Source organism: Zalophus californianus, chromosome 7, assembly GCF_009762305.2.
Source record: "Zalophus californianus isolate mZalCal1 chromosome 7, mZalCal1.pri.v2, whole genome shotgun sequence".
In the NCBI taxonomy this organism is placed as follows: domain Eukaryota; kingdom Metazoa; phylum Chordata; class Mammalia; order Carnivora; family Otariidae; genus Zalophus; species Zalophus californianus.
The window spans coordinates 60796098-60823135 of record NC_045601.1 but is presented as its reverse complement, the minus strand read 5'-3'; the positions used below and the strand labels follow the sequence as shown (position 1 = coordinate 60823135).

Here is a 27038-nt window from a genome sequence, read left to right as displayed (position 1 = left end):
AGAAGCAGGTTCCCCGATGAGCAGGGAGCCTGATACGGGGCTCGATCCCAGGACCCTGGGACCATGACCTGAGCCGAAGGCAGATACTCAACTGACTGAGCCACCCAGGCGCCCCATAGAATAAAAGATTTAAAGACAATTCTTTTGTGATGTTTTGTCTTCAGGAAAAATATAGAACACACAAATACAGCAATGTTTTATACGCCTGCATGGCACTTATTTTCCCCAGAACATAGCAACTTTGGGAACAATCAGCGCTTTTGTAACAACTGCAGTTGCTTTTTATTCTAGTCTCTTAACCAGGCTAGTTTCTAGAACCCTGCTTCCAGAAGGCTCCTGCAGGTTCCCAGGGGGTTTTGCATATATGTGCTGGGTGCTGGATCCCACTGTTCCTTGCAGAAGTTTTGGGAAAAGCTACACCCCTTGATCTCTGTTACCACCTGCCTTGCCACGTGACCCTTGCTACCATCATTCATGGCTACTTCTAAGTGCCGAAAGTTTTGCTCTCCTAGTGCTTGTAGTCCTTTGAGCCAACCTCTCAGATGGTCTAGCAGTTTTTCTAATTACAGCCTGACTGAGCAAGGTGGTCAAGGTCATTGCCCAGCTTCCCATGGTTGTTCCCCTCACCCCAAATTAAGATTGCCTGCAAATTCAACTTCTTGCTCTCTGAGCCTTGTTCTTTTTCATTCTAAGTCAGGTTTACAGTCTCTTTTGCTGGACCATTAGTCATAAAGTCTCTATCATTATTTCTTGCAGGGCATTCTCATGAACCCAGAGTTCCTGAGGGAAGGTTTGCAGGTGAAACTCCCTAATCTAGCCCTAATTGCTAGATTACTGCTTTTCAAAAGTTGGTAGTTCTCAGAATTAATACTTTTCCCCAGCTGGGCAATCCTCACTCTACAAATATACACTTAAAAAAATTTGTAGTGTCTTTTTGAACCTATTTCTCCTGAAATTTGGTTGAAATTGGCCTGAAAGATCAAATTAGATTATACAGAGAGGCACAAAATTTTCATCTTTTCATCCCATTGGAAGTCAAGAGAAACACAGAAGTAGTTATTACTGAATCGCCCTGAACTTCCAGCACTTAAGAATGTATTTTTAATAACTGAAAGTTAGTGTTTTTTCTCTAAAATAAACACACTTGTTTGGGGGACTGCTTTTTAATCAGTTCCATTACACTGGTCTTAGATTACTCTTTTATACCAACACTTTTTTTTTTTCCTAACAGAACGAGGAAGCTTTGTTTTGGTAATAAAACTACTAGAATTCGGACTAAGAATCTAACTTTTAAAGGGAGGCCAATGGAAGCTCCTAATTTTTAGCACCTTAATTACGCAATAGCAACTGAAGTTAAAATTCCTCTTTTAATTCTTTAAATTTCAGTTTCCTCCCCTATAATGCCGCTGAGAACAAGCAAATGATAAGCTAAGGTGGCTGGGAAGTGTTTGCCTGAGGAGCTAATTCTAACAGACACCGACAAAGGAATACAGGAAACATGAGTGTAAAAGTGAAAAATGATAGGAAGTTAAAAAGCTGACCTTCCATCTGGGTCACACACATTCAATCCATGTTTGTCACACTGGGTCAACGGTGTCTATGAATGTCTTTATATAGAGCATCTGGACTTTCAGAAAAAGCCAGGGACTCACATACTTCAAGAAGCATAAAAATACATTTCAAGTCAGTCCCTTCAATTATAAAAATGTTAGCCAAAGAAGAAAATTTCCATAACTGAATTTTTAATTGAGTTTTAAAAAATACTTTCTACTTAAAAAAAAAGTCACAATAAAACATTTATGGAACTATATAGAAGTATGTCCAACATCATCCGAACTTCTTGATTTTAATGTTTGAATCCAAACGCGGCATAGATTTAACAATCCATTTGCTTTCCAACATACTAAAATTTAAAGGAAAAAATACATTTTGTCTTCCCAAATATAAGTGGCATAAAACTATATTTGGTTTTCATAAGTCAGAAGCATAACTGCCTTTAGCTAAAACCCGATAAAGAACATAGATAATGCAGATTCCTTTAAATTAAAACACATTTCGGCATATACGTATGTGCATACATGCTGGATGAATATATATAATCTGTAAAGTGAAGTCAAATATGCATACCCTATTTATAAAACAAAGGCTGAGGAATTTAAATGCCTAGATTACACAATACCTTGCCAAAACTTTTTATCCACAGAATAATCCCTTGAAAGTGGCTATTAGATGAAACAATCAAAACTTTTATCCAAGGTTTTAGCCCTTTTTGTTGATTTTCTTTTCTTCGTGATCCACTCACAAATGACAAAGTGTAGGTTTTTGACATATGTAAACATCAGACTTTCAAGCCATATTATACATAGTCCTTAGAAACAATTCACTTCTTCAGCTCTTCCTGCACACCTGGGTTGGTGGAGTCTTTATGTCTGAGCTCTTCTCTTTCCCCCTTGAAAACAAACTCAGGCACTGGGTGTTCCTGTTCTGTGGACTTCACAGCATGAGCTGCATAGTTCAGGCTGGTAATTTCACTCCAATGCCAATAACCTGAGAAGGGGTTGTAGACCATTCCTGCCACAGTTTGAACTGACAGACCGTCTGAAAAAAACAATCAGAAAGAGTAGATTTAATATGTAATTACTTTCCAAATGCCAAGATTCTAATGCGACTCTATATTAAAAAAGGATTCCTGGGATGCCTGGGTGGCTCAGTCGGTTAATCGTCTGCCTTCGGCTCAGGTCATGATCCCAGGGTCCTGGGATCGAGCCCGGCATTGGGCTCCTTGCTCAGCGGGAAGCCTGCTTCTCCCTCTGCCTCTCCCTGCCTCGCCCCCTGCTTGTGTGCTCTCTCTCTCTGACATAATAATAAATAAAATCTTAAAAAAATAAAAAAGGATTCCTGACTCAATAGGAAAAAATACTGTGTACCAAGTACAGATCATGCTTTACTAGATATAGCACAGAACAGAAACTCTAAAGCAGACTGCTTGGGTTCAAATCCCAGGCTGGCACTTACTAGATGGTGACCAACATCAAGTCACTTAACCCTTCTGAATCTCAATGTTCTCACATGTACAGAACATATAGTCCTAGAGTTGTTAGAATTAGATGATATATGCATATAAAGTAGCACAATGTTCAGAATGGTAAGTATTTAATAAACATAAGCTTTTATTAGAAAATATCTGCCAACAAGTGAATGTTCCTATAAAGCATCTTAAAATAATTTTTCCTACTCTGTTTTCAACAATGTTACTTGCAGAAATCCTTAGAACTTCCTCCATTGCCTTGGACTGATACTATTCCAATATTCCAAATCAAGTTTACTGATATACTGTTATGTGAACAAAAAGCCTGAGACATACATGAGTTAAGTACTCAGCAGGAAGTACCAAACACCAACTAAATGTTATTACTTGATAGGAATTCACCATATAAATCAAGAGCTCGCAATGTATAAAGCAGGGCTAGGCACTGCAGGGAGAACAAAAAGGAGACAGTCTTGCCTCCACAGAGCTGACAGGCCAGATAGGGGCTTAAAAGAACCACAATATAAGGCATGGTATAAGTAGCATAAAATACATAAAAAGTGACAAGGAAGTTCAAGTGTACCTGAGTATGGAGGAATCAGAAAAAATAACATGTAAAATAAGCTGATACACGCAGGACCTCAACAGGACCAAGTGAGGATGTGTAAGTAATAGATATTTGTACCTTATCCTTAAACAAATAAGGACTAAGCAGCCAAAAAGTATTCATTGATCATCTGTGATTTGCTTGGCCCTGGGTTAGGTGCCACAGGTGAGACAGAATGGTATCTAATACCTAATCCTAACTTCAAGGAGTTTATGATCTAGTTGAGAGATGAAACCAACATCCAAAGAATAGTGGCCCATTTAATTAAGTGCCAGGTTGTGTGATTAATAATTATAGATACATTAAAAGTTCAGTAAGGCTGTGAAAAATGGAAACATTCTTAATACTTACTTGATTCCAGAATGCTCTCTAGCTTTTCAGGTGAAACAAACTTCTCCCATGTGTGAGTGCCTTTTGGTACAATACCTGCAATTTGCTCTGAAAAGGCAATTCCCAAGGCATAAGACAGCTGTGTTTTGTTGATTGTAGTAATGAATAAAGAACCACCAGGCTAAAAAAAATATATAGAAGTACCATTTTAGATGTCAGGAGTATCAGTTGGGTAAAGCTTGGCTTCCCCCGTCCTCCTCCTTCCTTCCAAATAATTTATGTGTAATTAAGATACATGAATATAAATAAAGTATAATTTACCAAAATGTTTTTTTTCTTTTGGGAAACCCATTATTAAAGGCAGTCTACTACAGATGTACTCACTGGATTTATGCAATAGTGCTTACAATTTTTAAAATCATACTACTGTGACATATACTTGCTTTTGCACATATCAGATACTTTATAATAAAAATATAGAAATGAGATGTAGCTACTCTTCCTTGTTACATGTCCACATTTACAGTCTGACATGTGTCAACACTGTTTTCTCTTTGGGTGCGGAGTCTGTCTAACTTGTTTTGTGCGGCATACAGCGCCACATCTTGTGTAGGTGAGTAAAGCCAATAAGTGTTCTCTGACAAAAACATTAATGGTTGAGGCTTGAGTGTTTTTTTATATTGTTTTGATTTCATTAGTATAAAGAATATGAAGAGATCAAGATAAGAACTTAGATGAATACAAACCATTTATGGGTCTAGTTAGTCTGCCATTTCTTTTTTTTCAAGATTTATTTATTTATTTGAGACAAAGCATGCATGTACGAGGGCTAGCACAAATGGGGGGAAGGGAGAGGGAGAGATTTTCCAGCAGACTCACCACTGAGTGCGGAGCCAGTCGTGGAGCTCAATCTCATGACCCTGAGATCATGACCCAAGCCGAAACCAAGAGTCGGACACTCAACCGACTGAGCCACCCAGGTACCCCTAGTCTACCATTTTTTAGTGGCTGTATTTATGGTGTTTCCTATATTTACTCCCACAAATGGCAAAGATTAATGTCACTTCCCTCTTCTACATATTCTCATCAGACTAATGGGGATAAAATGCCAAAGATTCATTCTAATAATTACCTGTGTGTGTGTGTGTGTGTGTGTGTGTGTGTGTGTGTGTGTGTGCGCGCAGGGAGAGAGAGAATATATCTCCAGTACCACCCCAAAACCAAAAAGAAAGATGAGATCCTGAAATACTGCAATGTGCCCTTAAATTAAAAACTGAAATGTAAAGTATTATTTCATGACACGTTGTAACTTTTCTAAAACTCTAGTATTCCAAAATATCTTATTAAGAATCACTTACATGTCAATTATATCTCAATAGAGCTGGGGGAAAAAATCACTTATGAATATCTAATCTATGTCCTACAGAATCTTACTCTAAGGAAACAGTGGTGAGCAATGGTTACTTTCTTAATAGGCTTTCCATTAATGCAAAAAGTAGTTTTAATTCCACAATGCCAGCATTCCTAATATGTGTGAAAGAACTTCCATTCATACATACTGACTGACACACACAAAGAGTAATAAGTAAATTTTGCTTGGAAATTAGAAGGTAAGCCTAATAAAACTCATTTAAGAGGAAACACCAAGAAACTGTTACAGAATGAAGGAGACTAAGGAGACATGGCTACTAAATGCAATGTAGAATCCAGGGTTGGATCCTGAACAGAAACATGACATTAGTGGAAACACTAATGAAATTTAACAAGGTCTGTAGTATAGTTAATAGTATAATGTCAATGTTAATTTCTCAGTTTTGAGAAATGTACAATGGGTTACATACAGAGCTAGGACTATGGTAAGGCAAGTGAGATGCCTAAGGAACAAAACTGAAGAAAGCACTCACTTTCTGGAGTGTGCAAATGCAGGGTTGGCACCTAAGCCTGAGTGCCTCCTTCACCCTGCCCTGGCATTCCCCTGTGGATCAACCTGCCCTGGAAAGTGCCCCTCTAAAGTAACTCCCGCCCTGCCAAACCCAGCAGGCAGCCTTGGTCAGAATCAGCATTCCCCCAAAGCAACGACTGCCCCACCACACCTAGTGGCAGCCCCAGGCAGGACCAGGGCCTCTCCAAAGCAACTCCTTCCCTGCGGGGAGGATGGGCAGCCCTACACACCAGCATGTGGGCAGCAATTACAGCTGAGCCACTCTGACAGCATGGCTGGGAAGCAGTCCTGTATACCAGTATTCTCACAGAAGTCACAGCTGGTCACTGCACATAGCTGCGCTGAGGCTCAGCCCTGCCTACCACTGCTTGCACAGAGTTACAGCCCAGTCACCACAGGTGGACACACACAGCCCAGAATGTCTGGTTCTGGTGACTGGGAGGATGGCACTCTAGGGCCCCACATGATGCCTTCTAACACAAGGCCGCTACTTTCAAGACCAGGGTAGATAGTTGACATACCTAATACATGGAAACAAACACAGAAAATGAGGAGATAGAGGAATATGTTTCAAATGAAAGAACAAGCTAAAATTTCAGCAAAAACAAACAAACAAACAAAATGGAGATAAGAAATCTACCTGATAAGGAGCTCAAAGTAATGGTACTAAAGATGCTCACCAGATTGGAGAAGAGTGGATGAACTCAGTGAGAGTTCAAATCAAGAAAGAGATAGAAAATATAAAGAAGAACCCATCAGAGATGAAGAATACAATAACTGAAATGAAAAATACACAAGGGAATCGACAGCAGATTAGAAGATGCAGAAGAATAGGTCAGCAATCTGGAAGACAGGGTAGTAGAAAGCACCTAAGTTGAACGGCAAAAAAAAAAAAGAAAAAAAGAAAAAGAAAAGGAAAGAGAATAAAAAACTGAGGATAGGTTAAGGGACCTCTGGGACATCCTCAAGTCTACTAGCATTTGCATTAGATCTCAGAAGGAGAGGAAGGAGAGAAGGGCAGAAAATTTATTGGAAAAAATAATAGCTGAAAACTTCTCTAACCTAAGGAAGGAAACAAACATCCGGGTTCAGGAGGCACAGGCGGCCCCAGACAAGATAAATCCAAGGAAATCCACACCAAGATACACAATAAAAAGTAAAAAAATTAAGGATAGAGAATCTTAAAAAGCATCAAAAGAAAAGCAAATAGTTACATGCAAGGGAAACCCCATAAGGCTATCAACTAATTTTTCAACAGAAACTTTGCAGGCCAGATAGGAGTGGCATGATATATTCAAAGAGCTGAAAAGAATAAACCTACAACCAAGAATACTCTACCTGGGAGGTTAACATTCAGAACTGAAGGACAGATAAAGAGTTTCCCAGACAAACAAAAGTTAAAAATTCATCCTCACCAAACTAGTCCTACAAGAAATGTTAAGGGGACTTCTTTAAGCAGAAAAGAAAAGGCCGTAACTGAAAGTGAGAAAATTACAAAAGGAAAAAAAATTTCACTGGTAAAAGAAAACATATAGTAGAGGTAGTAGATCAAACATTTATAAAAGCTAATATGAAAGTTAAAAGACAAAAGTAGTAAAATCAATTATATCCACAAAAATGAGTTAAGAGATACAAAAAAAAAAAATATGTGAAATATGGTGTCAAATACATAAAAACGTAGAGGGGGTAGTAGAAATGTAGTGCTTTTACAATATGTTTGAACTTAAGTGACCATCAGCTTAAAATAGAGGGCTATACAAGTAGGATATTATATGTGAACCTCATGGTAACCACAAACCAAAAACCTATCACAGACACACAAAAAATAAAGAGAAAGGAATCCAAGCATAACACCAACGAAAGTCATCAATCACAAGGAAAGAGAGAGAAGAAAAGAATAGAGAACTACAAAGACAACCAGAAAACAATTGACAAAATTCTATACCTATTAGTAATTACTTCAAATGTAAATGAACTAAATGTTCCAATCAAAAGACAGAGAGTGACTGAATGGATTAAAAAAAGAAAACAAAAACCCATCTATATGCTGCCTATAAGAGACTGGCTTCAGACCTAAAGACACATACAGGCTGAAAGTGAAGGGGTAGAAAAAGATAGTCCATGCAAATGGAAACAAAGAAAAAAAAAGCTTTAAATAAAAGACTTCAGAACAGCCTATAACAAGAGACAAAGAAGGATATTAATAATGATAAAGGAATCAACACAACAAGAAAATATAACAATTGTAAATTTACATGCAACGAACATGAAAGCACCTAAACACATAAAGCAAATATTAACAAACATAAATGGAGAAATTGCCAGTAATACAATAATAGTAGGGGACTTTAACACTCATCCCACTTATCTATCTATCAATAGATAGATCATCCAGACAGAAAATCAGTAAGGAAACAGTTGCTTTGATTGACACATTAGACCAAATAGACTTAACAGGGAGATATAGAACATTTATATAAAAACAGCAGAGTACACATTCTTTTCAAGTGCACATGGAATATACTCCAGGATGGATCTCGTTATGCCACGAAACAAGAATCAATAATTTTTTTTAAGATTCTATTTATTCATTTGAGAGAGAGAGAGAGAGCACACAAGTGCACAAGCAGGAGAGAGGAAGGGGCAGAGGGTGAGGGAGAAGTAGACTCCCTGCTGAGCAGGGAGCCCCACATGGGGCTTGATCCCAGGACCCCAAGATCACGACCTTAGCTGAAGGCAGACACTTAACCGACTAAGCCCCCCAGGTGCCCCCAGAATCAATAAATTTAAGAATATTGAAATAGGGGCGCCTGGGTGGCTCAGTCGTTAAGCATCTGCCTTCAGCTCAGGTCATGATCCCAGGGTCCTGGGATCGAGCCCCACATTGGGCTCCCTGCTCCGCAGGAAGTCTGCTTCACCCTCTCCCACTCCTTCTGCTTGTGTTCCCTCTCTCACTGTTTCTCTCTCTGTCAAATAAATAAATAAAATCTTAAAAAAAAAAAGAATATTGAAATTATATCAAACATCTTTTCTGACCACAACAGAATGAAACTAAAAATCAATTACCCACAAAAAAAAAAAAAAAAAACTGGAAAAAATACAAACACATGGAGGCTAAACAACATGCAACTAAACAACCAATGGGTTAACAAAGAAATCAGAGCAAATTAAAAAATACCTGGAGACATATGAAAATGGAAACACAGTGGTTCAAAATCTTTGGGATGCAGCAAAAGCAGTTCTAAGAGAGAAGTTTATGACAGTGGCTTACTCCAAAGAAACAAGAAAAATTTCCAATAAGACAACCTAACCATACACCTGAAGGAAACAGGAAAAGAATAAACAAAGCCCAAAGTTAGTAGAAGGAAGAATAAAGATTAGACCAGAAATAAATTAAATAGAGACTAAAAAACAATAGAAAAGATCAATGAAACTTACAGCTGGTTTTTTGAAAAGACAAACATTGATAAAACCTTTACCCAGACTCATCATGAAAAAAAGAGAGGGCCCAAATAAACGAAAGAGGAAAAGTTATAACCAGCACTATAGAAATGCTAAGGATTGTAAGAGACCACTATGAAAAATTAAATGCCAACAAATTGGACAACCTAGTAGAAATGAATACCCCAAAACACACAATCTTCTAAGATTGAATCAAGAATAGAAAACCTGAACGCTACCAATTACTAGTAACAATTGAATCAGTAATCAAAAAACTCCCAACAATGGACTCTGAAAAACAAACTGAGGTTCTAGAGGGGAGGGGGGTGGGGGGATGGGTTAGCCTGGTGATGGGTATTAAAGAGGGCACATTCTGTGTGGAGCACTGGGTGTTATGCACAAACAATGAATCATGGAACACTACATCAAAAGCTAATGATGTAATGTATGGTGAATAACATAACAATAAAAAAATTTTAAAAAAAAAGGTCACACTTTTTATAACTTGGGCTCTAGAGTCAGACTACTTATATTTGAATCTTGGCTCTGACACTTATTAAAACTGTGTGACCATGGCAATTTAAAAACAAAAAAAAACCCAAAAAACTCCCAACAAACAAAAGTCCTGGATCAGATGGCTTCAAAGGTGAATTCTACCAAATATTTAAAAAAGTTAAAATCTATCCTGTTCAAGCTATTCTAAAAGTAGAAGAGTAATAAATGCTTCCAAATTCCTTGAAAAAGGGCAGCATTACCTTGATACCAAAACCAGACAAAAACACTGCAAGAAAAGAAAATTACAGACCAATATCCCAATAACTAAATTCAACAATACTTTAAAAGGATCATTCACCAGGATCAAGTGGCATTTATTTCAGGGATGCAAGAAAAGTTCAGTATCCGCAAATGAACAAACGTGATACAAGACATTAATGAAATGAAGGACGAAAATCATATGACCATCTCAATAGATGCAGGAAAAGCATTTGACAAAATTCAACATCTGTTCATGATAAAAACTCTCAACAAAGTGGGTATAGAGGCAGCATACCTCAACAGGATAAAGGCCATATATGAAAACCCACACAGTTAACATCACACTCAATGGTGAAAAGCTGAAAGCTTTTCCTTTAAGATCAGGAACAAAATAAAGTCAGTAAAAGTGCAGGATACAAAATTAATATCCAGAAATCTGTTGCACTTCTATACACTAATAATGAACTAGCAGAAAGAGAAATTAAGAAAATTGCCATTTACAATCACAACAAGAAGAATTAAATACCTAGGAATAAAATTAACCAAGGAGGTGAAAGACCTAAACTCTGAAAACTACAAGACACTGATGAAAGAAATTGAAGACGACACAAATAAATGGAAAGATATACCATGCTTATAGATGGGAAGAATATTGTTAAAATGTCTACACTAACCAAAGCAACCTACAGAGTCAATGCAATCTCTATCAAATTGCAATAGTATTTGTTAAGAACTAGAAGAAATAATTCTAAAATTTGTATGGAACCCCAAAAGACCCCAAATCTTGAAAAAGAACCAATTTGGAAGCATCACAATCCAAGATTTCAAACTGTACTACAAACTATAGTAACTAAAACAGTATGGTACTGGCACAAAAACAGATCAATAGAACAGAATGGAGAACCAAAAATAAACCCACACTTACTTGGTCAATTAATCTACAACAAAGGAGGCAAGAATATACAATGGAAAATGGTGTTGGGAAAACTAGACAGCTACATGTAAAAGAATGAAACTGGACCACTTTTTTACACCATACATAAAAATAAACTCAAAAGGGATTAAAGACCTAAATCTAAGACCTAAAACCATAAAAATCCTAAAAGAAAACATAGGCAGCAATCCCTTGGGCATCAACCTTAGCAGTATTTCTCTGGATCTGTTTCCTCAGACAAGAGAAATGAAAGCAAAAATAAACAACTGTGACTACATCAAACCAGAAACCTTTTGCACAGCAAAGGAAACCATCAACAAAACCAAAAGACAACATACTAAATGGGAAAAAAATTTGTAAGGAGTTAATCTGCAAAATATATATAAAGAACTCCTACAACTTACCAACACCAAAAACAACAACAACAACCTGATTAAAAAATGGACAGAGGACCTGGTAGACATTTTCTGAAGAAGACATACAGATGACCACCAGACACATGAAAAAATGCTCAACATCACTAATCATCAGAGAAATGCAAATCAAAACTATAATGAGATATCACCTCACACCTGTCAGAATGGCTAGTATCAAAAAGATAAGAAATAACAAGTGTTGGCGAGGATGTGGAGGAAAAGGAACCTGTGTGCACTGTTGGTGAGAATGTTAATTGGTGCAGCCACTATAGAAAACAATATGGAGGTTCCCCCCAAAATTAAAATAGATATACCATAGAATCCAGTAATTCCACTTCTGGATATTTACCTGAAGAAAACAAACATTAAATTGAAAAGATATATGCACCTTGCGGGGGGCTGTAAAAATAAAAAATAGGTATATATATATATCTATATCTATATAGATATAGATATAGATATCTATGTTTACTGCATCATTATCTACAATAGCCAAGACATGGAAGCAACCTAGGTGTCCATCTATACATGAATAGATAAAGATATGGTGTGTGTGTGTGTATATATATATATACACATATATATATACAATGGAATATTAGCTATAAAAAAAGAATGAGATCTTGACATTTGCAACAGCATGGATGGACCTACGGGGTATTATGCTAAGTGAAATAAGTCAGACAGAAAAAGACAAATACCATATGATTTCACTTCCATGTGAAATTTAAAAAATAAAACAAATCAACAAACAAAAACTAGAAACATACTCATAAATACAGAGAACAAACTGGGATTGCCAGAAGAGAGGGGGGTAGGAGATGGGCAAAATAGGTAAAGGGGACTAAAAGGTATAAATTTCCAGTTATAGAACAAGTAAGTCATGAAGATGAAAAATACAGCATAGGGAATGTAGTCAGTAATATTGTAATAACTTTTTATGGTGACAGGTGGTAAGTACACTTACTGTGGTGAGCATTTTATAATTCTGTAATTGTCAAAACACTATGTTGTACACCTGAAACTCATATAATATTATATGTCAACTAGACCTCAATTAAAAAAAAAAAACACAAAAAAGGGGTGCCTGCACAGCACAGTCAATTAAGAGTCTGACTCTTGGTTTTGGCTCAGATTGTGAGCTCAGGGTTTTAAGATCGAGCCCCGTGTGGGGCTCCCTGCTCAGCGAGGAGTCTGCTTAAGACCTTCTCTCCCTCTCCCTCTACAGCCCCCCTCTAAAATAAATACATAAATCTTAAAAAAAACCAAAAACACAACAACACTAAAAAACAAAAAGGCCAAGTGACCTCTGACCTCTCTCAAATTCTGATCTCCTTTGGTCCAAGTTGGTCACAACAGTACCTGCTTACCTTCCTCATCTGGTTGTAGGGAAAATCAGTGAGATCATATATATGAAATATTCCTTTATAAGCTGAAAACTGTTATATATATCACAAAGTTACTTAAAAAATGCTACCTAAGTCAGTTTACACAAATTAATAATGGTTTTATTGTTTTTAAGTATCAATCCAAATCAATTTCTTAGTGACTGCCATTCAGTATCTATTAGGTATTTAATCCAGAGTATACCAAAGAGAAAAAAACCAATTTAAATCTATTGTTTGTAATTTGTGTTCAGCACCAACACTTTTCAAGACTCTTGGATATCAAGATACTGTATCTGGAAAACCCTGGTACTGAGTGCAAGCTGAGAAGCAGAAATAATCCCCAGCAGAGATGCTATCCCCTAATCCTAGCTTCCTGGTTTCAAGTATTACGAAACACTTATTGCTATGGATACCTACACACACTCAAAAGAAAAAAACAAGTAAACCGGGTAAGTCTTACTTTTAACACTTGACAGCAGCACTGTATAAATGTTTCTAGATCAATCACATGTTCTACAACTTCAGAAGCTACAACAGCATCAAATGTTTCTGCCGTCTCTTCCACAATCTCTTCCAGGGAACATGCTCTGTACTCTATCCTCTTATCTAGGACTGGATCAAATGATTTATGGTGCTGTGCTATCTTAATGTTCTCAGCCACAGGATCGATTCCAATAACCGAAGCTCCAAGCCGCCCTAGAGGCTAATAGGATAAAAAAAACTGTTATCCTCAAGAAGAATACATGTTAGCAATAAAGAGCTTATCAAAAAGGAAACAAGATTAATCATGAGAGGATAATTATTGGAGATCGTTTATGGGTACATGGAAGTTCATTATATCATTTTCTCTAGTTTGTACACATTTGACAATTACCATAATAAAAAGCTTAAGAGGGAACAATAATCACAACAATAAAAAACTTACAAAGAACTATTTGAGAGGGGAGTTCTATATTTTATAGGTACATTTACACACATGAGTATTAACATATTTAAAGTGCACGAAAGTTATTGTGTTGATAGAAGACTACAAAAGAGAGCTGCAGGGCATAAATATACTACAAGTTGAGGCAAATATTTTTTACAGAGGGTGAATGAGTATTCTTCCAAGCACTCTAAAGCACCTAAGAAGGGGAGGGCACCATGAGCAGGCAGTACTCTGTTAGGTTTTGATATTGAAGCAAAGAATGGCTTATCATTGCATTTTAAACCAGTGGAAATTTCTCAATCTCTTAGAAGAGACAACAAAATTTTCAGAGCTATTTGGAAGGCCAGTGTCCAATTCTGTGCAAAACAAACAAAAAAACAAAAAACACCACAAAAATCCTCTCTATAATTTTCTGAAATTTTTATATATTTTTTAAGAAAGTGAAAAGCATATATTAGTTTTGTGATGGTAAAAATATTAAGAATATTATTCATTTTTTTTAAATAAACAATACTACTTGTTAAAAGGATAAATGAGTCACAGGCCTACTTTTTTCAATTTTTTTCCCAGTTAAAAATGGCAGGAAAGTTGTAAACCACTTACTTCTGTTAATAATCCACCACCACAGCCAACATCAAGAATCTTGATCCCAGACAAAGGTTTTCCTGGCTGGTGCTGAGCAACTGTTTTTAAAAGATTGTCTCTTTTTTAAAAATCCAAAACATAAAAAAAAAAAAATTGTTAATTTTGTCAGTAAAATCTTAAACATGTACAATTTTCAAGGATATGTTAACCTCTCATTTTAAATGGATTATTGATATTTGGGGGTAAACAGACCTTTTATTTTCAGCATTAAAGACTTTTTTTAATAATCAAAAGCAGGAAGGAGGTTTCAAGTAAAGCTCTTGAAATAAACTAGTAATAATTACGCATTAACTATTACTTCACTAATAATCTAAAGAAAAACTTTAAAAACAATCTAGTTTGGGGCGCCTGGGTGGCTCAGTCGTTGAGCGTCTGCCTTCGGATCAGGTCATGATCCTGGGGTCCTGGGGTCCTGGGATCGAGCCCCGCATCGGGCTCCCTGCTCGGCAGAAGCCTGCTTCTCCCTCTCCCACTCCCCCTGCTTGTGTTCCCTCTCTCGCGGTGTCTTTCTCTGTCAAATAAATAAAATCTTTAAAAACAAAAAAACAATCTAGTTTAGATTCACCTAATTTTATTTGCTTGAGATAGCATGTCAAAGGAGGAATCTATTAGCTACATTGTCAGTACTTGCTAGACCCATTTCAAGTCAGCAACAAATAGGTTATTTTACAGGGCTTAGAAGAAGCATACGGGAGATCTATATTTTGAGATTTTGCCTAGATTCCTTTCTAAATGGATTCTCTTGATCTTCTAAGTTAGTGGTGTTTTCATGATCATGTAAATAGGCATCCAAATCAAGTTAACTTAATTCTAAGATAATCATAGTAACACTTTACCACATAAACAAACATAAGTACAAACACATACGCCCAGATATATAGACCTAACAGTATTGTAAACTACACTTTTAAATTGGACTGTATATGAATTTTAATTATATTTATATTAAAATATATGTTATATTGGGGCACTTGGGTGGCTCAGTCAGTTAAGCATCTGCCTTCAGCTCAGGTCATGATCCCGCGGTCCTAGAATTGAGCCCTGCGTCAAGGAGCCTGCTTCTCCCTCTTCCCCTCCCCCTTGCTCATGCTCTCTCTCTCTCTCTCTCAAATAAAAAAATAAAATCTTAAAAAAAAAAATAAGTAAAATAAATGTTATATATAATAAGGATAGCTTAGGGTATCTTTTTTTTTTTTTTAAGTAGGCTCCATGCCCATCATGGGGCTTGAATTTATGACCCTGAGATTAAGAGCTAGATGCTCTGGTGACTGAACCAGCCAGGTGCCCCTTTATCAAGACTGCCTAAAGGTCAAAGTCAGTACAAAATGACCTCGATGCCATAGTATCCTAGTTCCTTCTCATAAGGATTTAATTCTAAATAACCCGAAATTGTCCAAAAATGCTTCAAGTTAGTTAATAAAGGCAGCCTAGATTTTGGGTAATGTTATTTAAAAATTAATGGCTCAAACAATGGACATTGAAAAGGATCTAATTTCTTTTCTTTCTTTTTTTTTTTTTATCTTAAGGACACTTCACACCCAATGTGGGGCTTGAACTCATGATCCTGAGATTAAGAGTCACATGCTCTACTGACTGAGCCAGCCAGCTGCCCCAGAATCTCTCTAATTTCTAAAGCAAATTTAAAATGCAGCATTTTGAACTTAGGTATAAACCAAGAGAAAAATAAACTCAAAAGAAGATAAATTATTGAAAAGAGTTGCATTTTAAAAGACTTAGAGTTTCTGGAATGTTACCTAATAAATGGCACCCTCAGGTCATTCATCGAATGAAGAGCTGCATATACTCCTTGTTCATCCCACCACCTGTGAGCCAGGGCCAGGAATGTTTTTATCTCACTGCTGTCTACAGTGCTTTGAGAAGTACCGTACAGCCTTGGCCAAGGGTACCTACAAGGTCAAAATGAAAAGCCAGGCAAACACAGACATTTAAAAAAATATAACGTAGGATCTATTCATGTAGAAAGATATTCTAGTTTACAATTTCTTAGATTCTAAAATACATGTATGGCTCATTTTTGATGCTTTAAAACCAGGTTTTCTCATAATCACACTGCAAATATATATATTTGTAGATGGAACAGAGTTGATTTGTTTTCAAAGTAAATTACAACAGAAATGGAAAGTTACAAGACTTGGCCTTCTGGGTCATGTCTAATGGTAATGATGATAATAACATAATAATAGGAATAGTAGTAGTAGAAGTAGAAATAGTAATAGTAACCATTTATTGTGCACTTACTAAATGCGGGTCCTATTTAAGAACTCTATATACGTCATATGTCATCTTATTTAATTATTCTGGCAACTCTGTAAGGTAGGTCATATCATAATTCCTATTACACAGGTAAGAAAAGTGAGGTTTAGAGAGATTAAGTAAATGGTACAGCCAGGATTTGCACCCAAGTGCCCCATCTTCTCTTCATTTCTACTACTATCATCCTAGTCTAAGCTACCATCATCTCTTGGTTGAACTATTTATTGCCCTAGCCTTCTAATTAGTCCACCAGCTTCCTACCACATCTCCCTTCAATCTGTTCCCTACAATGCATCCAGAGTGTTCCAAAATATAAATATGATTGTGCTATTTTCCCACTTAAAATACTTCCACGGTTTCCCAGTGATATTAGGAAAACAACTCAAAATCCTTAGCATGGCCTACAATGCTCTGAATTATTTGGTTCCCAGTTTCTTCCCTTCCCAAATGCACTCTCTGCTACTCTCCTCATCCTCCCCATTCCAGCCCCACGGGCCTTCCTTCATTTCCTTGCACTGACCCCACATACCCCTTTCTCAGATACTTTGTACAGGTTGCTCCCTCTACCTGGACCATTCTTCTCACATTCCCTTCCCTCCTCTGCATACCTAATTAACTCCTTCAGATCTTAGTTTATTTTTTTTAATTTTTATTTTTTTTAAAGATTTTATTTATTTGACAGAGAGAGACACAGCGAGAGAGGGATCTCAAGCAGGGGGGAGTGGGAGAGGGAGAAGCAGGCTCCCTATATGGGGCTCGATCCCAGGACTCTGGGATCATGACCTGAGCCGAAGGCAGACGTTTAACGACTGAGCCACCCAGGCGCCCCAGATCTTAGTTTAAATGGAATGCCATCTAAGAAGTCTTTCCTGACTCTCAAAACTGGGTTATATTCTCCTATTTTAACTCCCACATAATTTTGTATTTTCTTCATGGAGCTATGTGACAATTTGATCATGTCTCCCCACTAAACATCATGAGGGCAAGGTATGGACTGTCTCATTTACCATTTTATTCCTAGTGAGTAGCACAGTTCCTAGAACACAGTTGGTACTTGGGAAACATATGTCAAATGAATAATCTAATAAAGAAGACCCAGAAAAGTATATAATTCACCTATTTTTTTTTTTAAATCAAATGGGATCAAACAGGGACCAAAGAAATCAGACACTATACCAAATTCCATGTCAAAGTATATGATAGGAAAATCCTCCAGAAGTTCTGGGGTAAAAAAGAATAAGGTTGTTACATTAGAATAGGTAATACTATTCAAATTTTTACTGTGTTTTTCTTAGCTACATAGAGTACATTCTACATTGATGACTTACTATCCTCTTAAGAGTTAAATATCATGCCTCTTTAATATTACCTTATGAACATTACTGTCTTTTTCTGTGCTTCATGCAAAGCCTCAATAATCAATGACTAACATACAACAGGTAACAGTAGGTGGTTGCTCAGTTGACTACCAATGATTTCACATACACCCAATTTTAAGGAGCTAGCTTATTTACAAGAAGTAGAGCATGCACTGGGGAAACAGAGTTCATACCTTAACTCTATGCAATATTTTTCACAAGGTTAGAAATTGGTTTATAAAATACAACTACAGAGAGATATTACTTTGATTCAATCTTACCACCTAGAATTGTATAGCTATCTACCTTATCATATTTATGTTGTACCCAAATCATTTATGACTTTAAGCACCGTATTAGTTGTGTCTTGTCACAAGTGAGGAAGTAAAAAGTATTTCTCCAGGTAATACAGTCCTACATTAAAAATAAAAGCTACCTTTGAATACAGATGAAGGGTATGCACTACATGTATACTGTATTACAACTTTTCTGTAGGTTTGAAACTTTCCAAATGTAAAAGTTGTTGGAAGAATAAGAATATTTAGATAAATAAAAGATACCTTAATCAAACCACATAAGCTATTTCATACTAACTAGCAGTGTTTATTAAACATAATCAATACTAAACTATTACGGTACATAATTATGTAAATATTTGCCACAGTAATGAATAAACTTACCTGTAAATTTTCATTCTATTCAAGCAGGTAAAAGTCATTTTGTAGGATTTGAACCACATGATTCTGTAGTCACTGAAAACCCATGGTTTACTTTGTGGAGTCCAACTGAACTGATTCTCTGAATAAATTGAAAACAAAATTATTAAGTAATCTCCATGCCCACCGTGGGGCTCAGATTCACGACCCCAAGATCAAAAGTCACATGCTTTAACCAACTGAGCCAGCCAGATGCCTCTGAAAATAAAAATTAAATGTCTAGAGAAAGCTCTGCACACTATAAATCCCTAATATGCATATAATTGAAAAAACTATTTTACATGGCAATCTCTTACTACAATTGATAAACAAAAGGGTTTTCCCTTACTTTTGGATTTTATTCTAAAATATAAAATAAATATCTTGGGGCACCTGGGTGGCTCAGTCGTTAAGCGTCTGCCTTCAGTTCAGGTCATGATCCCAGGGTCCTGGGATCGAGCCCCACATCGGGTTCCCTGCTCAGTGGGAAGCCTGCTTCTCCCTCTCCTGCTCGCCCTGCTTGTGTTCTCTCTCTCGCTGTGTCTCTCTCTGTCAAATAAATAAATAAAATCTTTAAAAAATAAAAATAAAAATAAAATAAAAATCTTGCATTCTGCCATTTAACTCTAATCAGAAATTTCTGAAATTTTAATTGGCAAAAATATGTATATGTAAAAGTTTTTCATACCATTAGTTTCTGCACCAATATTATGCTGCATAATTATAAAAATGATATTTAAAATAAAACTATATATATAAAATAAATATATATATTTATATATAAAAATACTGAGAGTATTTTGTCAAAACTAGTTCAAATTCTGTCACATGTTAGCTACATGAAATGGATTTATACATAGGCTCTAAACCCTATCCAAAAGAAAAATCTGTATGTATATGTGTGTGTATACATATCATCCTAAAAGAATCACTCGTCCAGTCTATATGTACAAACTTACATAGAGACCTGCTTTATGAACTAGTTACTCTGCTGCAGAACATTCAATTGTCCAATAAATATTTAAACAAAGTAGACCTTAGAGCAAAGAAAATTCCTAGGGACATTATAAGGTTCACCCAACTGATTTTTTGACACTGGTGAAAAGCAGTTCAATGAAGGAGAAATAGTCTTTTCAATAAATGGTGTTCAAACAATTGGATACCATAGACCAAAAAAGAAAACTTAAACCTAAGTCTCAAATCTTATATAAAAATAAACTTAGAATAGATCATTGATCTAAATGCAAAACCATAATACTTTTAGAAGAAACTATCACAGATCTTCATGACTTAGGGTTAGGCACAGAGTTCTACTTACACCTGACACCAAAAGCATAATCCAAAATAGAAAATATTGATTAAATTGGACTTAGAATTGAAAACTTTTGCCCTGCAAAAGACCCTGTTAAGAAAAAGAAAAGACAAATCACAGACAGGGAGGAAATATTTACAAAACACATACCCCACATAGGACTTCCATCTGGAATATATGAGAATATTCTTTAAACTCAATAGTAAAACCCAACTCCCATAAAACAAACAACAACAAACCAAGCAACCCAATTATACAATGGGTCTGGTTATTATAAAATGGGTATAGAAAGACATGAACAGACAATTCATCAAAGAGGATATACGGATGCAAATACGCACATGAAGAGATGTGAAATATCAATAACCATTAGGGGAATGCAAATGAAAGCCTCTACATACCTATCAAGTTGGCTAAAATATAACCATCCTGGTATAACCAAGGGAGCACTGGGATATAAAAGCAACTAGATCTCCTATACATTGCTAGTGGAAATGTAAAGTGATACAGACACTATGGGAAGTGGTTTAGCAGTTTCTATAAAAGTTAAACATACACGTCATACAAAACAATTGCATTCTTGGACACTTATCCCGGAGAAGTGAAAACACTTCCACAAAAAAACCTGTATATAAATGTCAATAGTAGCTTTATTCGTAATAGCCCAAAACCAGAAATACCAAAATATCCCATAATAGGTGAATGGCTTAAACAAACTGCAAAATATACTAAACAGAAATCAAAAGGAATGACCTTTGATACAAGAACTTGGATAGATTTCAAGGGTATTTATGCTGGGGGGGGACAATTTTGATAGGTACATGTTGTACGATTCCATTTATATAACATTCTTGCAATGGTAAAATTATAGTAATGGAGAACAAATCAATGATTACCAAGGGTTTAGGTCAGGGTAGGGTCTGACTACAAAGGAGTAGTACCAGGAAATTTCTTTGTGATTATAAACAGTTCCATATCCTGATTGTAGTAGTTATTACACAAATCTGTATGTGTGGTAACATGCATATGCATGCACACACACACCCACAAATGAGTGCACGTAAAGGTGGTAAAATCCAAATAAGGTCTGTGCTTTAGTAATAGTACCATACTAATGTCAATTTTCTGACTTTTACAATGTATTATGGTTAGGTAAGATATTATCACTGAAGAATAGGATGAAAAGCACATGGAAATTTCTGTACTGTTTTTGCAACTTCTCATAAATCTTAAATTATTTCAAAATAAAAAAATTAATTTTTAAAAATTAAAAAACACAAAAGGTTATACTACAAAGTACCTCTCCTACCTTGCTTTTTCTACCTATCAAGGTATTGTAGAGATTTTTGCATAACCAAGCATAAAGAACTTCCTTTCTTTCTTTTTAGAGCTGCACAGTAATTCATTATATGGCTCTCTCATAGTTTATTTAAGCAGTCTCCTATTATTGGACATTTATTTAGGTTATTCACAAGTTTTTGCTATTCCAAAAACATAAGATTGAATTCCATAGGTAATTTCATATATTTTAGAGAGTACTTGTAGGTGAAATCCCAAGAATTACTGTGTTAAATGGCAAGTGCATTTATAAATTTGTAATTCCCACTCATAGATTTTGAACCAGTTCCCAACCCCATGGGTAAAACCAGTTTCTAGTGTTGGCTTACCCACACCAATAATACATTGATAGTCACTCATGCAATGTATTATCAAAATTTTTTATCTTTGATAATCCAATAGGTGAACATGGTATCTCAGTGTTATCTGAGTTTATCATAAATGAGGCTAAGTGTCCTTTCTTAACTTAATGGTGCTATGGTCTGAATGTCTGTGTCCTCCCCAAATTTATTCATTGAAATCCTAACCCCTAAAGTGATGATATTAGAAGGTGGGGCCTTTGGGAGGTGATGAGGTCATGAAGACAGAGCCCTCATGATTGGTTTAGTGTCTTTATAAAAGACCCCAGAGAGCAAGTTTGCCTCTTCTACCATGTGAGGACACAGCAAGAAGGCTCCATCGATAAACCAGGAAATGGGCTTTTACCAGACACCGAATCTTGGACTTCCCAGTCTCCAGAACTATGAGAAATAAATTTCTGTTGTTTATAAACCACCAGTCTGTGGTATTTTGTTATAGTATTCAAATGGACTAAGACAAACAGTCATTTATATTTCATGGCTTGTCTTTTCACCGTCTCTGAATATTTTTCTCTTGAGCTTTTTGTTTTTTAAATTTTGTTTTGTTTTTTAGTAGGATCTTCACAGTCTGGCGCAAGGCCATTTCAACATTATCACACATACAAAAATACAGTTCGTGCTTCTAGGCCTTTGCTCATGTTACTCTCTCTTCCACGATTTCTATCTATACCACCTCTAAGACCTACTTCAAATACTACCTTCTTTATGACTTTAGGCAGATAAATGAAATATTAGAGAATTATGTAAACTGTGATACACAGATAAAAATATATGTTGTTACTATTATGAAACTGCACATCAGAGATTTTAACACAGTCCCTGCTCTGTACTCAGTGATGACCCCTACCTTCCCTTCTCCTCCCCTATTTCTGTAAAATTAGCCCCTCAGTTATCAGTATTGCCAGAATTCTCAAGAGCTTTAACAACCACCACACCACAACTGACAGAAACTGAGTTTGTATTAATAAATAGAATACTACCAGTTCCTTCTCTACTTTGAATGTGTGATCATTTTGGTATTTGAGATTTTAAAAAAATGGAGGAAAACTTCATTTAATTCATTCAGAGCCTGTAATGTGCCATGCCAACAGTGAACAAAACCTCTACTCTGCCAATACCTTAGTTCCAGCAATCATCATTTATTGTCTGGATTACTCTTAAGGTCTCCCTGAGCCTAGTCTTGCCTGCCACCATCTAACTTTCTACACAGCTGCCAAGTGTTCTTTCTTAAATACAAGTCTGATTATATTGCTCATTCAGTAATTTCCCACCGTCCTCAAGGTAAAGTCAATCTCAGGAGGTATACGTAGCCTTTCATAGACTTGTCATGGCCTAAAAAGTCTGTCTCATCCCTTGCCAGTCTCTGCCCTCACCTCCAGCCTTCCTTTTCAAGGAACACTTTGCACTTTCCCAGAAATCTCACAGATACTCAAGTTAGTCCTTTGGCCACTCCAACGACTTCCAAAATTGCCCAACTCCCTCAAGACAGCTTCCTAAATACCTTGTTCCCTGATCCCAAATATGTATTAGATGCTCCTTCTATACTCAGTCCCCAAATCTGAAAATATTTAATATTTATATTGTATTTTTTCTACATTTCTAATTATAAAAGGCATGTTTGCTGAAAAAATAAATTCTGAAAATATATCATAAAATGATGGATAACCACCTCCACCACATATAATCACTGCTAAAATTTCGATGTATCTCTATTCTCTCCATATAGCTCCATTTATGAATCTAAGATCATAATACACACTGATTTGTAACTTTCTTAACGCTATATCCGAATTTTTCCATGCAGACACATATTGATTTAAATCATTTTTATTGGCTGCACTATTTTTCATTGTATTAGAGCACCAACTTCTTAACTCTATTCATGGGCCTATGACTTTCCCGTTTGACCCATTATATCCTAATTTCAGTTCTAACATTTTTTAGAGACCTCTGAGGTATCGTTCATTTAAAAAATACCCAGTGCCTGCTGCGCCTGGGTGGCTCAGCTGGTTGGGTGTCCAACTCTTGATTTAGACTCCGGTCATGATCTCCAGATCTAGGAATCAAGCTCTGCCCCTCAATGGGCTCAGAGGGGAGTCGGCTTGAGATTCTCTCTCCCTCTGCGCTCCCGCCCTTAGAGGCTGGCCCTCACTCTCTAAAAATAAATAAATCTTAAAAGCAAACAAACTCCCAGTGCGTGGCACACAGTATTTGTTAAATGAGTTTCAAATAAAGGGTAAACTTAACTTTCTGGTTAATATTGGGAGTTAAATAATCAAACTGTCTTCTACAAGCATCAGGTTCAGTGCGTTATTTTCTTGATCTTATTTGCCAACAGAGTTTGTTGAATTAACCAAAAAAAAGCGGTATGCCTGTCTTAAATTCTTTCTGAAAAAAGGCAAGATATGTGCAAACACAAATACAACGCTATCAAGAACTATGAGACAGTAGCTGGTGTCTTTTCTCGCTGCTGCAAAGGAAGAAAGCACACGACCTTGAGACTCCAGCAGGCATAGAGTGGTCGCCGGCTCCCGAGTCCAGGGCTCAACCAAAAAAAGGCACAGGTCGCTGGATACATGGCGGCGGCCGGGAGGCTGTGCCCTCCTCGGCCAGGACCAGTAGTCCTGTTATTTTTCCCAGTCTCCGGGAAGGGGAGGGCGAGAACCCGGGTCCGGTGTTCAGCCGACAGCGAGGGACCGGACCGAAAGTAGTCAAGTCTTGCGATGACCCTGCGCGGAGCTCAGCGAGAGCCCGCCGCCCTCTCCCGCGCCTGCGCAGAACAGCGGCCCGCACGGTGGGTTTGTGAGGGACCTTCACCGTGCCGACCTGGTTAAGCGACACTCACCTGCCGAACTGGTTAAGCGAGCACCCTCAGCCTGTGTTCCCCAACACCTAGATCTAAGCACTCCTAAAAACCGATTCCCGGAGGAGTTCAGCTTGCGGCCTCGCCACATCGTGAAAGGATCCACGTCCTTTCCGGTCCCTCCAGCAAAAGATCCCCAACAGAAAGGTTCCGAGATCCACTCTCGCACTGTCTGGAACCAGTCTAACCATGGTTGGCATCAATGGGTGTTACATACGTGGGACTATAATTACTCTTCACGCTCAACTTCCGTCAAATTGCACATGCAACTATGCTTTCATAAGAGAACTTTAAGTCTCTATTGTGCCTATTTTTCTATGACCACCTCAAACCTCACGGCCAAAGTAGTCATGAATCCTGCTACTTCGTACTATGTAAACTAGCTTTTGTTCTTGTGTAGTTCTAATTATTTCATATTTAACAGAGGTCTCCCAAAGACATTTATACTCCTTTAAGCCACTGACCCTTATAATCCCAAATGCATGGAAGCACTTCTTTCCTAAAGGTAGGATTTTTTTTTTCCCCTTTCAAGGCACTCAAATGGCAGAGGGCTAAAAGTCTAAACTGAAAATTTAGTTTCTCTAAGTGACCTGGTAATATTCTGGACAGGGCATACATTATGTAGTAGGACTCAAGCTAGGCAAGCCACGTTGAAAACTAAAACGGTGATCAGTTAACACTTTACTTCTAAATGTACAGAAGCCTTTCCTTGAGTAAGAGCAAGGGTATATTTCCAAGATTAAAGGCAAAAAATCATTGTGCATTTTCAACAGGCAGGGTCAAATTGGTAAAAGGTTCTTTGAATTAGTTAAATTTAATGCTAATTGTATTTCGTTTATGGCTTCTTAGTAAAATATTGACCTCCTCCTAAGAGTGGCTTAAGATTTTTTTATATCCTCTTCAGAGTTCCTCTCTCAGGACACATGACCATCTCTCCAAATGAAGGCACAAAGCTCTGGCACAAAAGAACATTTAGCATGTGTTATATTTGTTGGAATGACAAATCCAAGAAAAAAGAGTCCAGGTATGATTAAACAGTTTTAAAAGCTTTATTTAAATGTACGTTCTTTGAAGGTACCCCTTCACTGGGCTTCAGTCTTCCCACTACCTTTTCAATTCAGTAACAAAAGCAATCAGTGATTTGCCTTAATACTGACACGAAACAAAAGCCTCTTTAATATCCACTAGTTTGGCCCAGATAAGGGAAACTAGCTCATTATACTCTTCTCTACAAACAACAATGGCTCTTCCAATGATGCTTAAACCCAGAGTTGTGTCGGTAAGACTAGCAGCTGTAATGTGGCTTATGGCCACTGTTGGGAGAAGACCATTCCTATGGTCTCACCCATGCGTTGTAAATCAGCATCTACAATTTACTATAAAACTAAAAAAATTTAGTATTGTGAAATTCAGTATTTATAAAAACTTTTCTCATTCAAATTAAGGGTAAAGGGCTCCCTTACTGCCAACAGTTTTATCCCTTTGAAATGATATAAAACTACTCAGGGTTTAACTGGTAAATTTTCATATTTACAGAATTCCACGTAAATTGGTAACTTAGGGTAATTTCAATTCATACTACCATAATCAGATTGTGGCAGATTTAATCTTTTGTGTATTTAGAGGAAAACTCTATAGATAATACCTGATAAACCTTTGTGGTATATAATGTAACTCATCACACAAGTTATGTTAAGGGCTAAAAAAGCCTATTTTCTTTAGAGTGTTAAACATCACAACCAAATTCTACTTAAAACTGAAAAACTTAAGGGCTGCAAGTATTCAAGACCTTAGAAATAACCGAATTCCCCCCTTCCACAGTTGAAGAAATTGAGGCTTATAGTGTTTATGTGATTTGCCCAAAATATATTAAGCAGCAGAGTGAGGATAATCCAAGGGATCTAGTATTTCCATTAAACCATGATTAGTACATTTTAGAAACTTCAATAAATGAAAATAGACTTTAATGTATATAAGAGAAGAAAAACTCCATTTAAATGTAAAGGTTTCCATAAGACAGTATTACAGAACTTGAACCTTATACAATTCCTATGTAAAAATTCCCACATAAAATAAAAAAATCTCACCTACTAATTAATTATACTTAGTGTGTTTCTTTGAAGAAACAGTAACTTAGAAACTAAAAAAAAAATGGACTATGTTTGGGAAGTTCACCTATTGTGTATTATATCATTAGAAACAGATGCTAAAAAAAGACATTTTACAATGGCAGAAAACATATACACTGAGATTCCACACCAGTCTTTATTTATATTTTGGGGCCTTCATGAAACAAATCTTATAATTACCTCTTCCAAATTACATTTTCTCTTAATGGTGTGGTTTACCCCCATTGCACAAAAACAAGTATGATTAACACACTAGAAATATTTTAAAAGAGAACCCCAACAGTTTTATTAACCA

At 36.7% G+C, this 27038-nt stretch overlaps 1 protein-coding gene across 2 annotated transcripts; it reads right to left on the bottom strand.

The window, feature by feature from the left end:
• On the bottom strand, positions 1–24723 carry COQ3 (coenzyme Q3, methyltransferase). Of its 2 annotated transcripts, none has more exons than XM_027603217.2 (7): positions 24597–24723; positions 18728–18845; positions 16170–16322; positions 14374–14473; positions 13303–13545; positions 3987–4146; positions 1–2598 (listed from the first exon to the last, which is right to left on the bottom strand). In XM_027603217.2, the coding sequence occupies exons 1-7, from the start codon at positions 24703–24705 to the stop codon at positions 2381–2383; spliced, it is 1101 nt and encodes a 366-aa protein (XP_027459018.1). In that variant the 5' UTR covers positions 24706–24723; the 3' UTR covers positions 1–2380. The 2 variants fall into 2 exon arrangements, with proteins under 2 accessions (XP_027459018.1, XP_027459019.1); XM_027603218.2 differs by lacking the exon at positions 24597–24723 and adding an exon at positions 24246–24482.
• Positions 24724–27038: the final 2315 nt, after the last annotated feature.

Excerpts from the sequence above, each read along its gene's own strand:
- COQ3 (XM_027603217.2), bottom strand. The coding sequence starts at position 24,705 with ATGTGGCGAGGCCGCAAGCTGAACTCCTCCGGGAATCGGTTTTTAGGA. Across the intron at positions 18,846-24,596 it reads TCGCTTAACCAGTTCGGCAG|AGAATCAGTTCAGTTGGACT; the intron begins GTGAGTGTCGCT and ends CAATTTATTCAG. Across the intron at positions 2,599-3,986 it reads AGAGAGCATTCTGGAATCAA|ACGGTCTGTCAGTTCAAACT; the intron begins GTAAGTATTAAG and ends TGTTTTTTTCAG.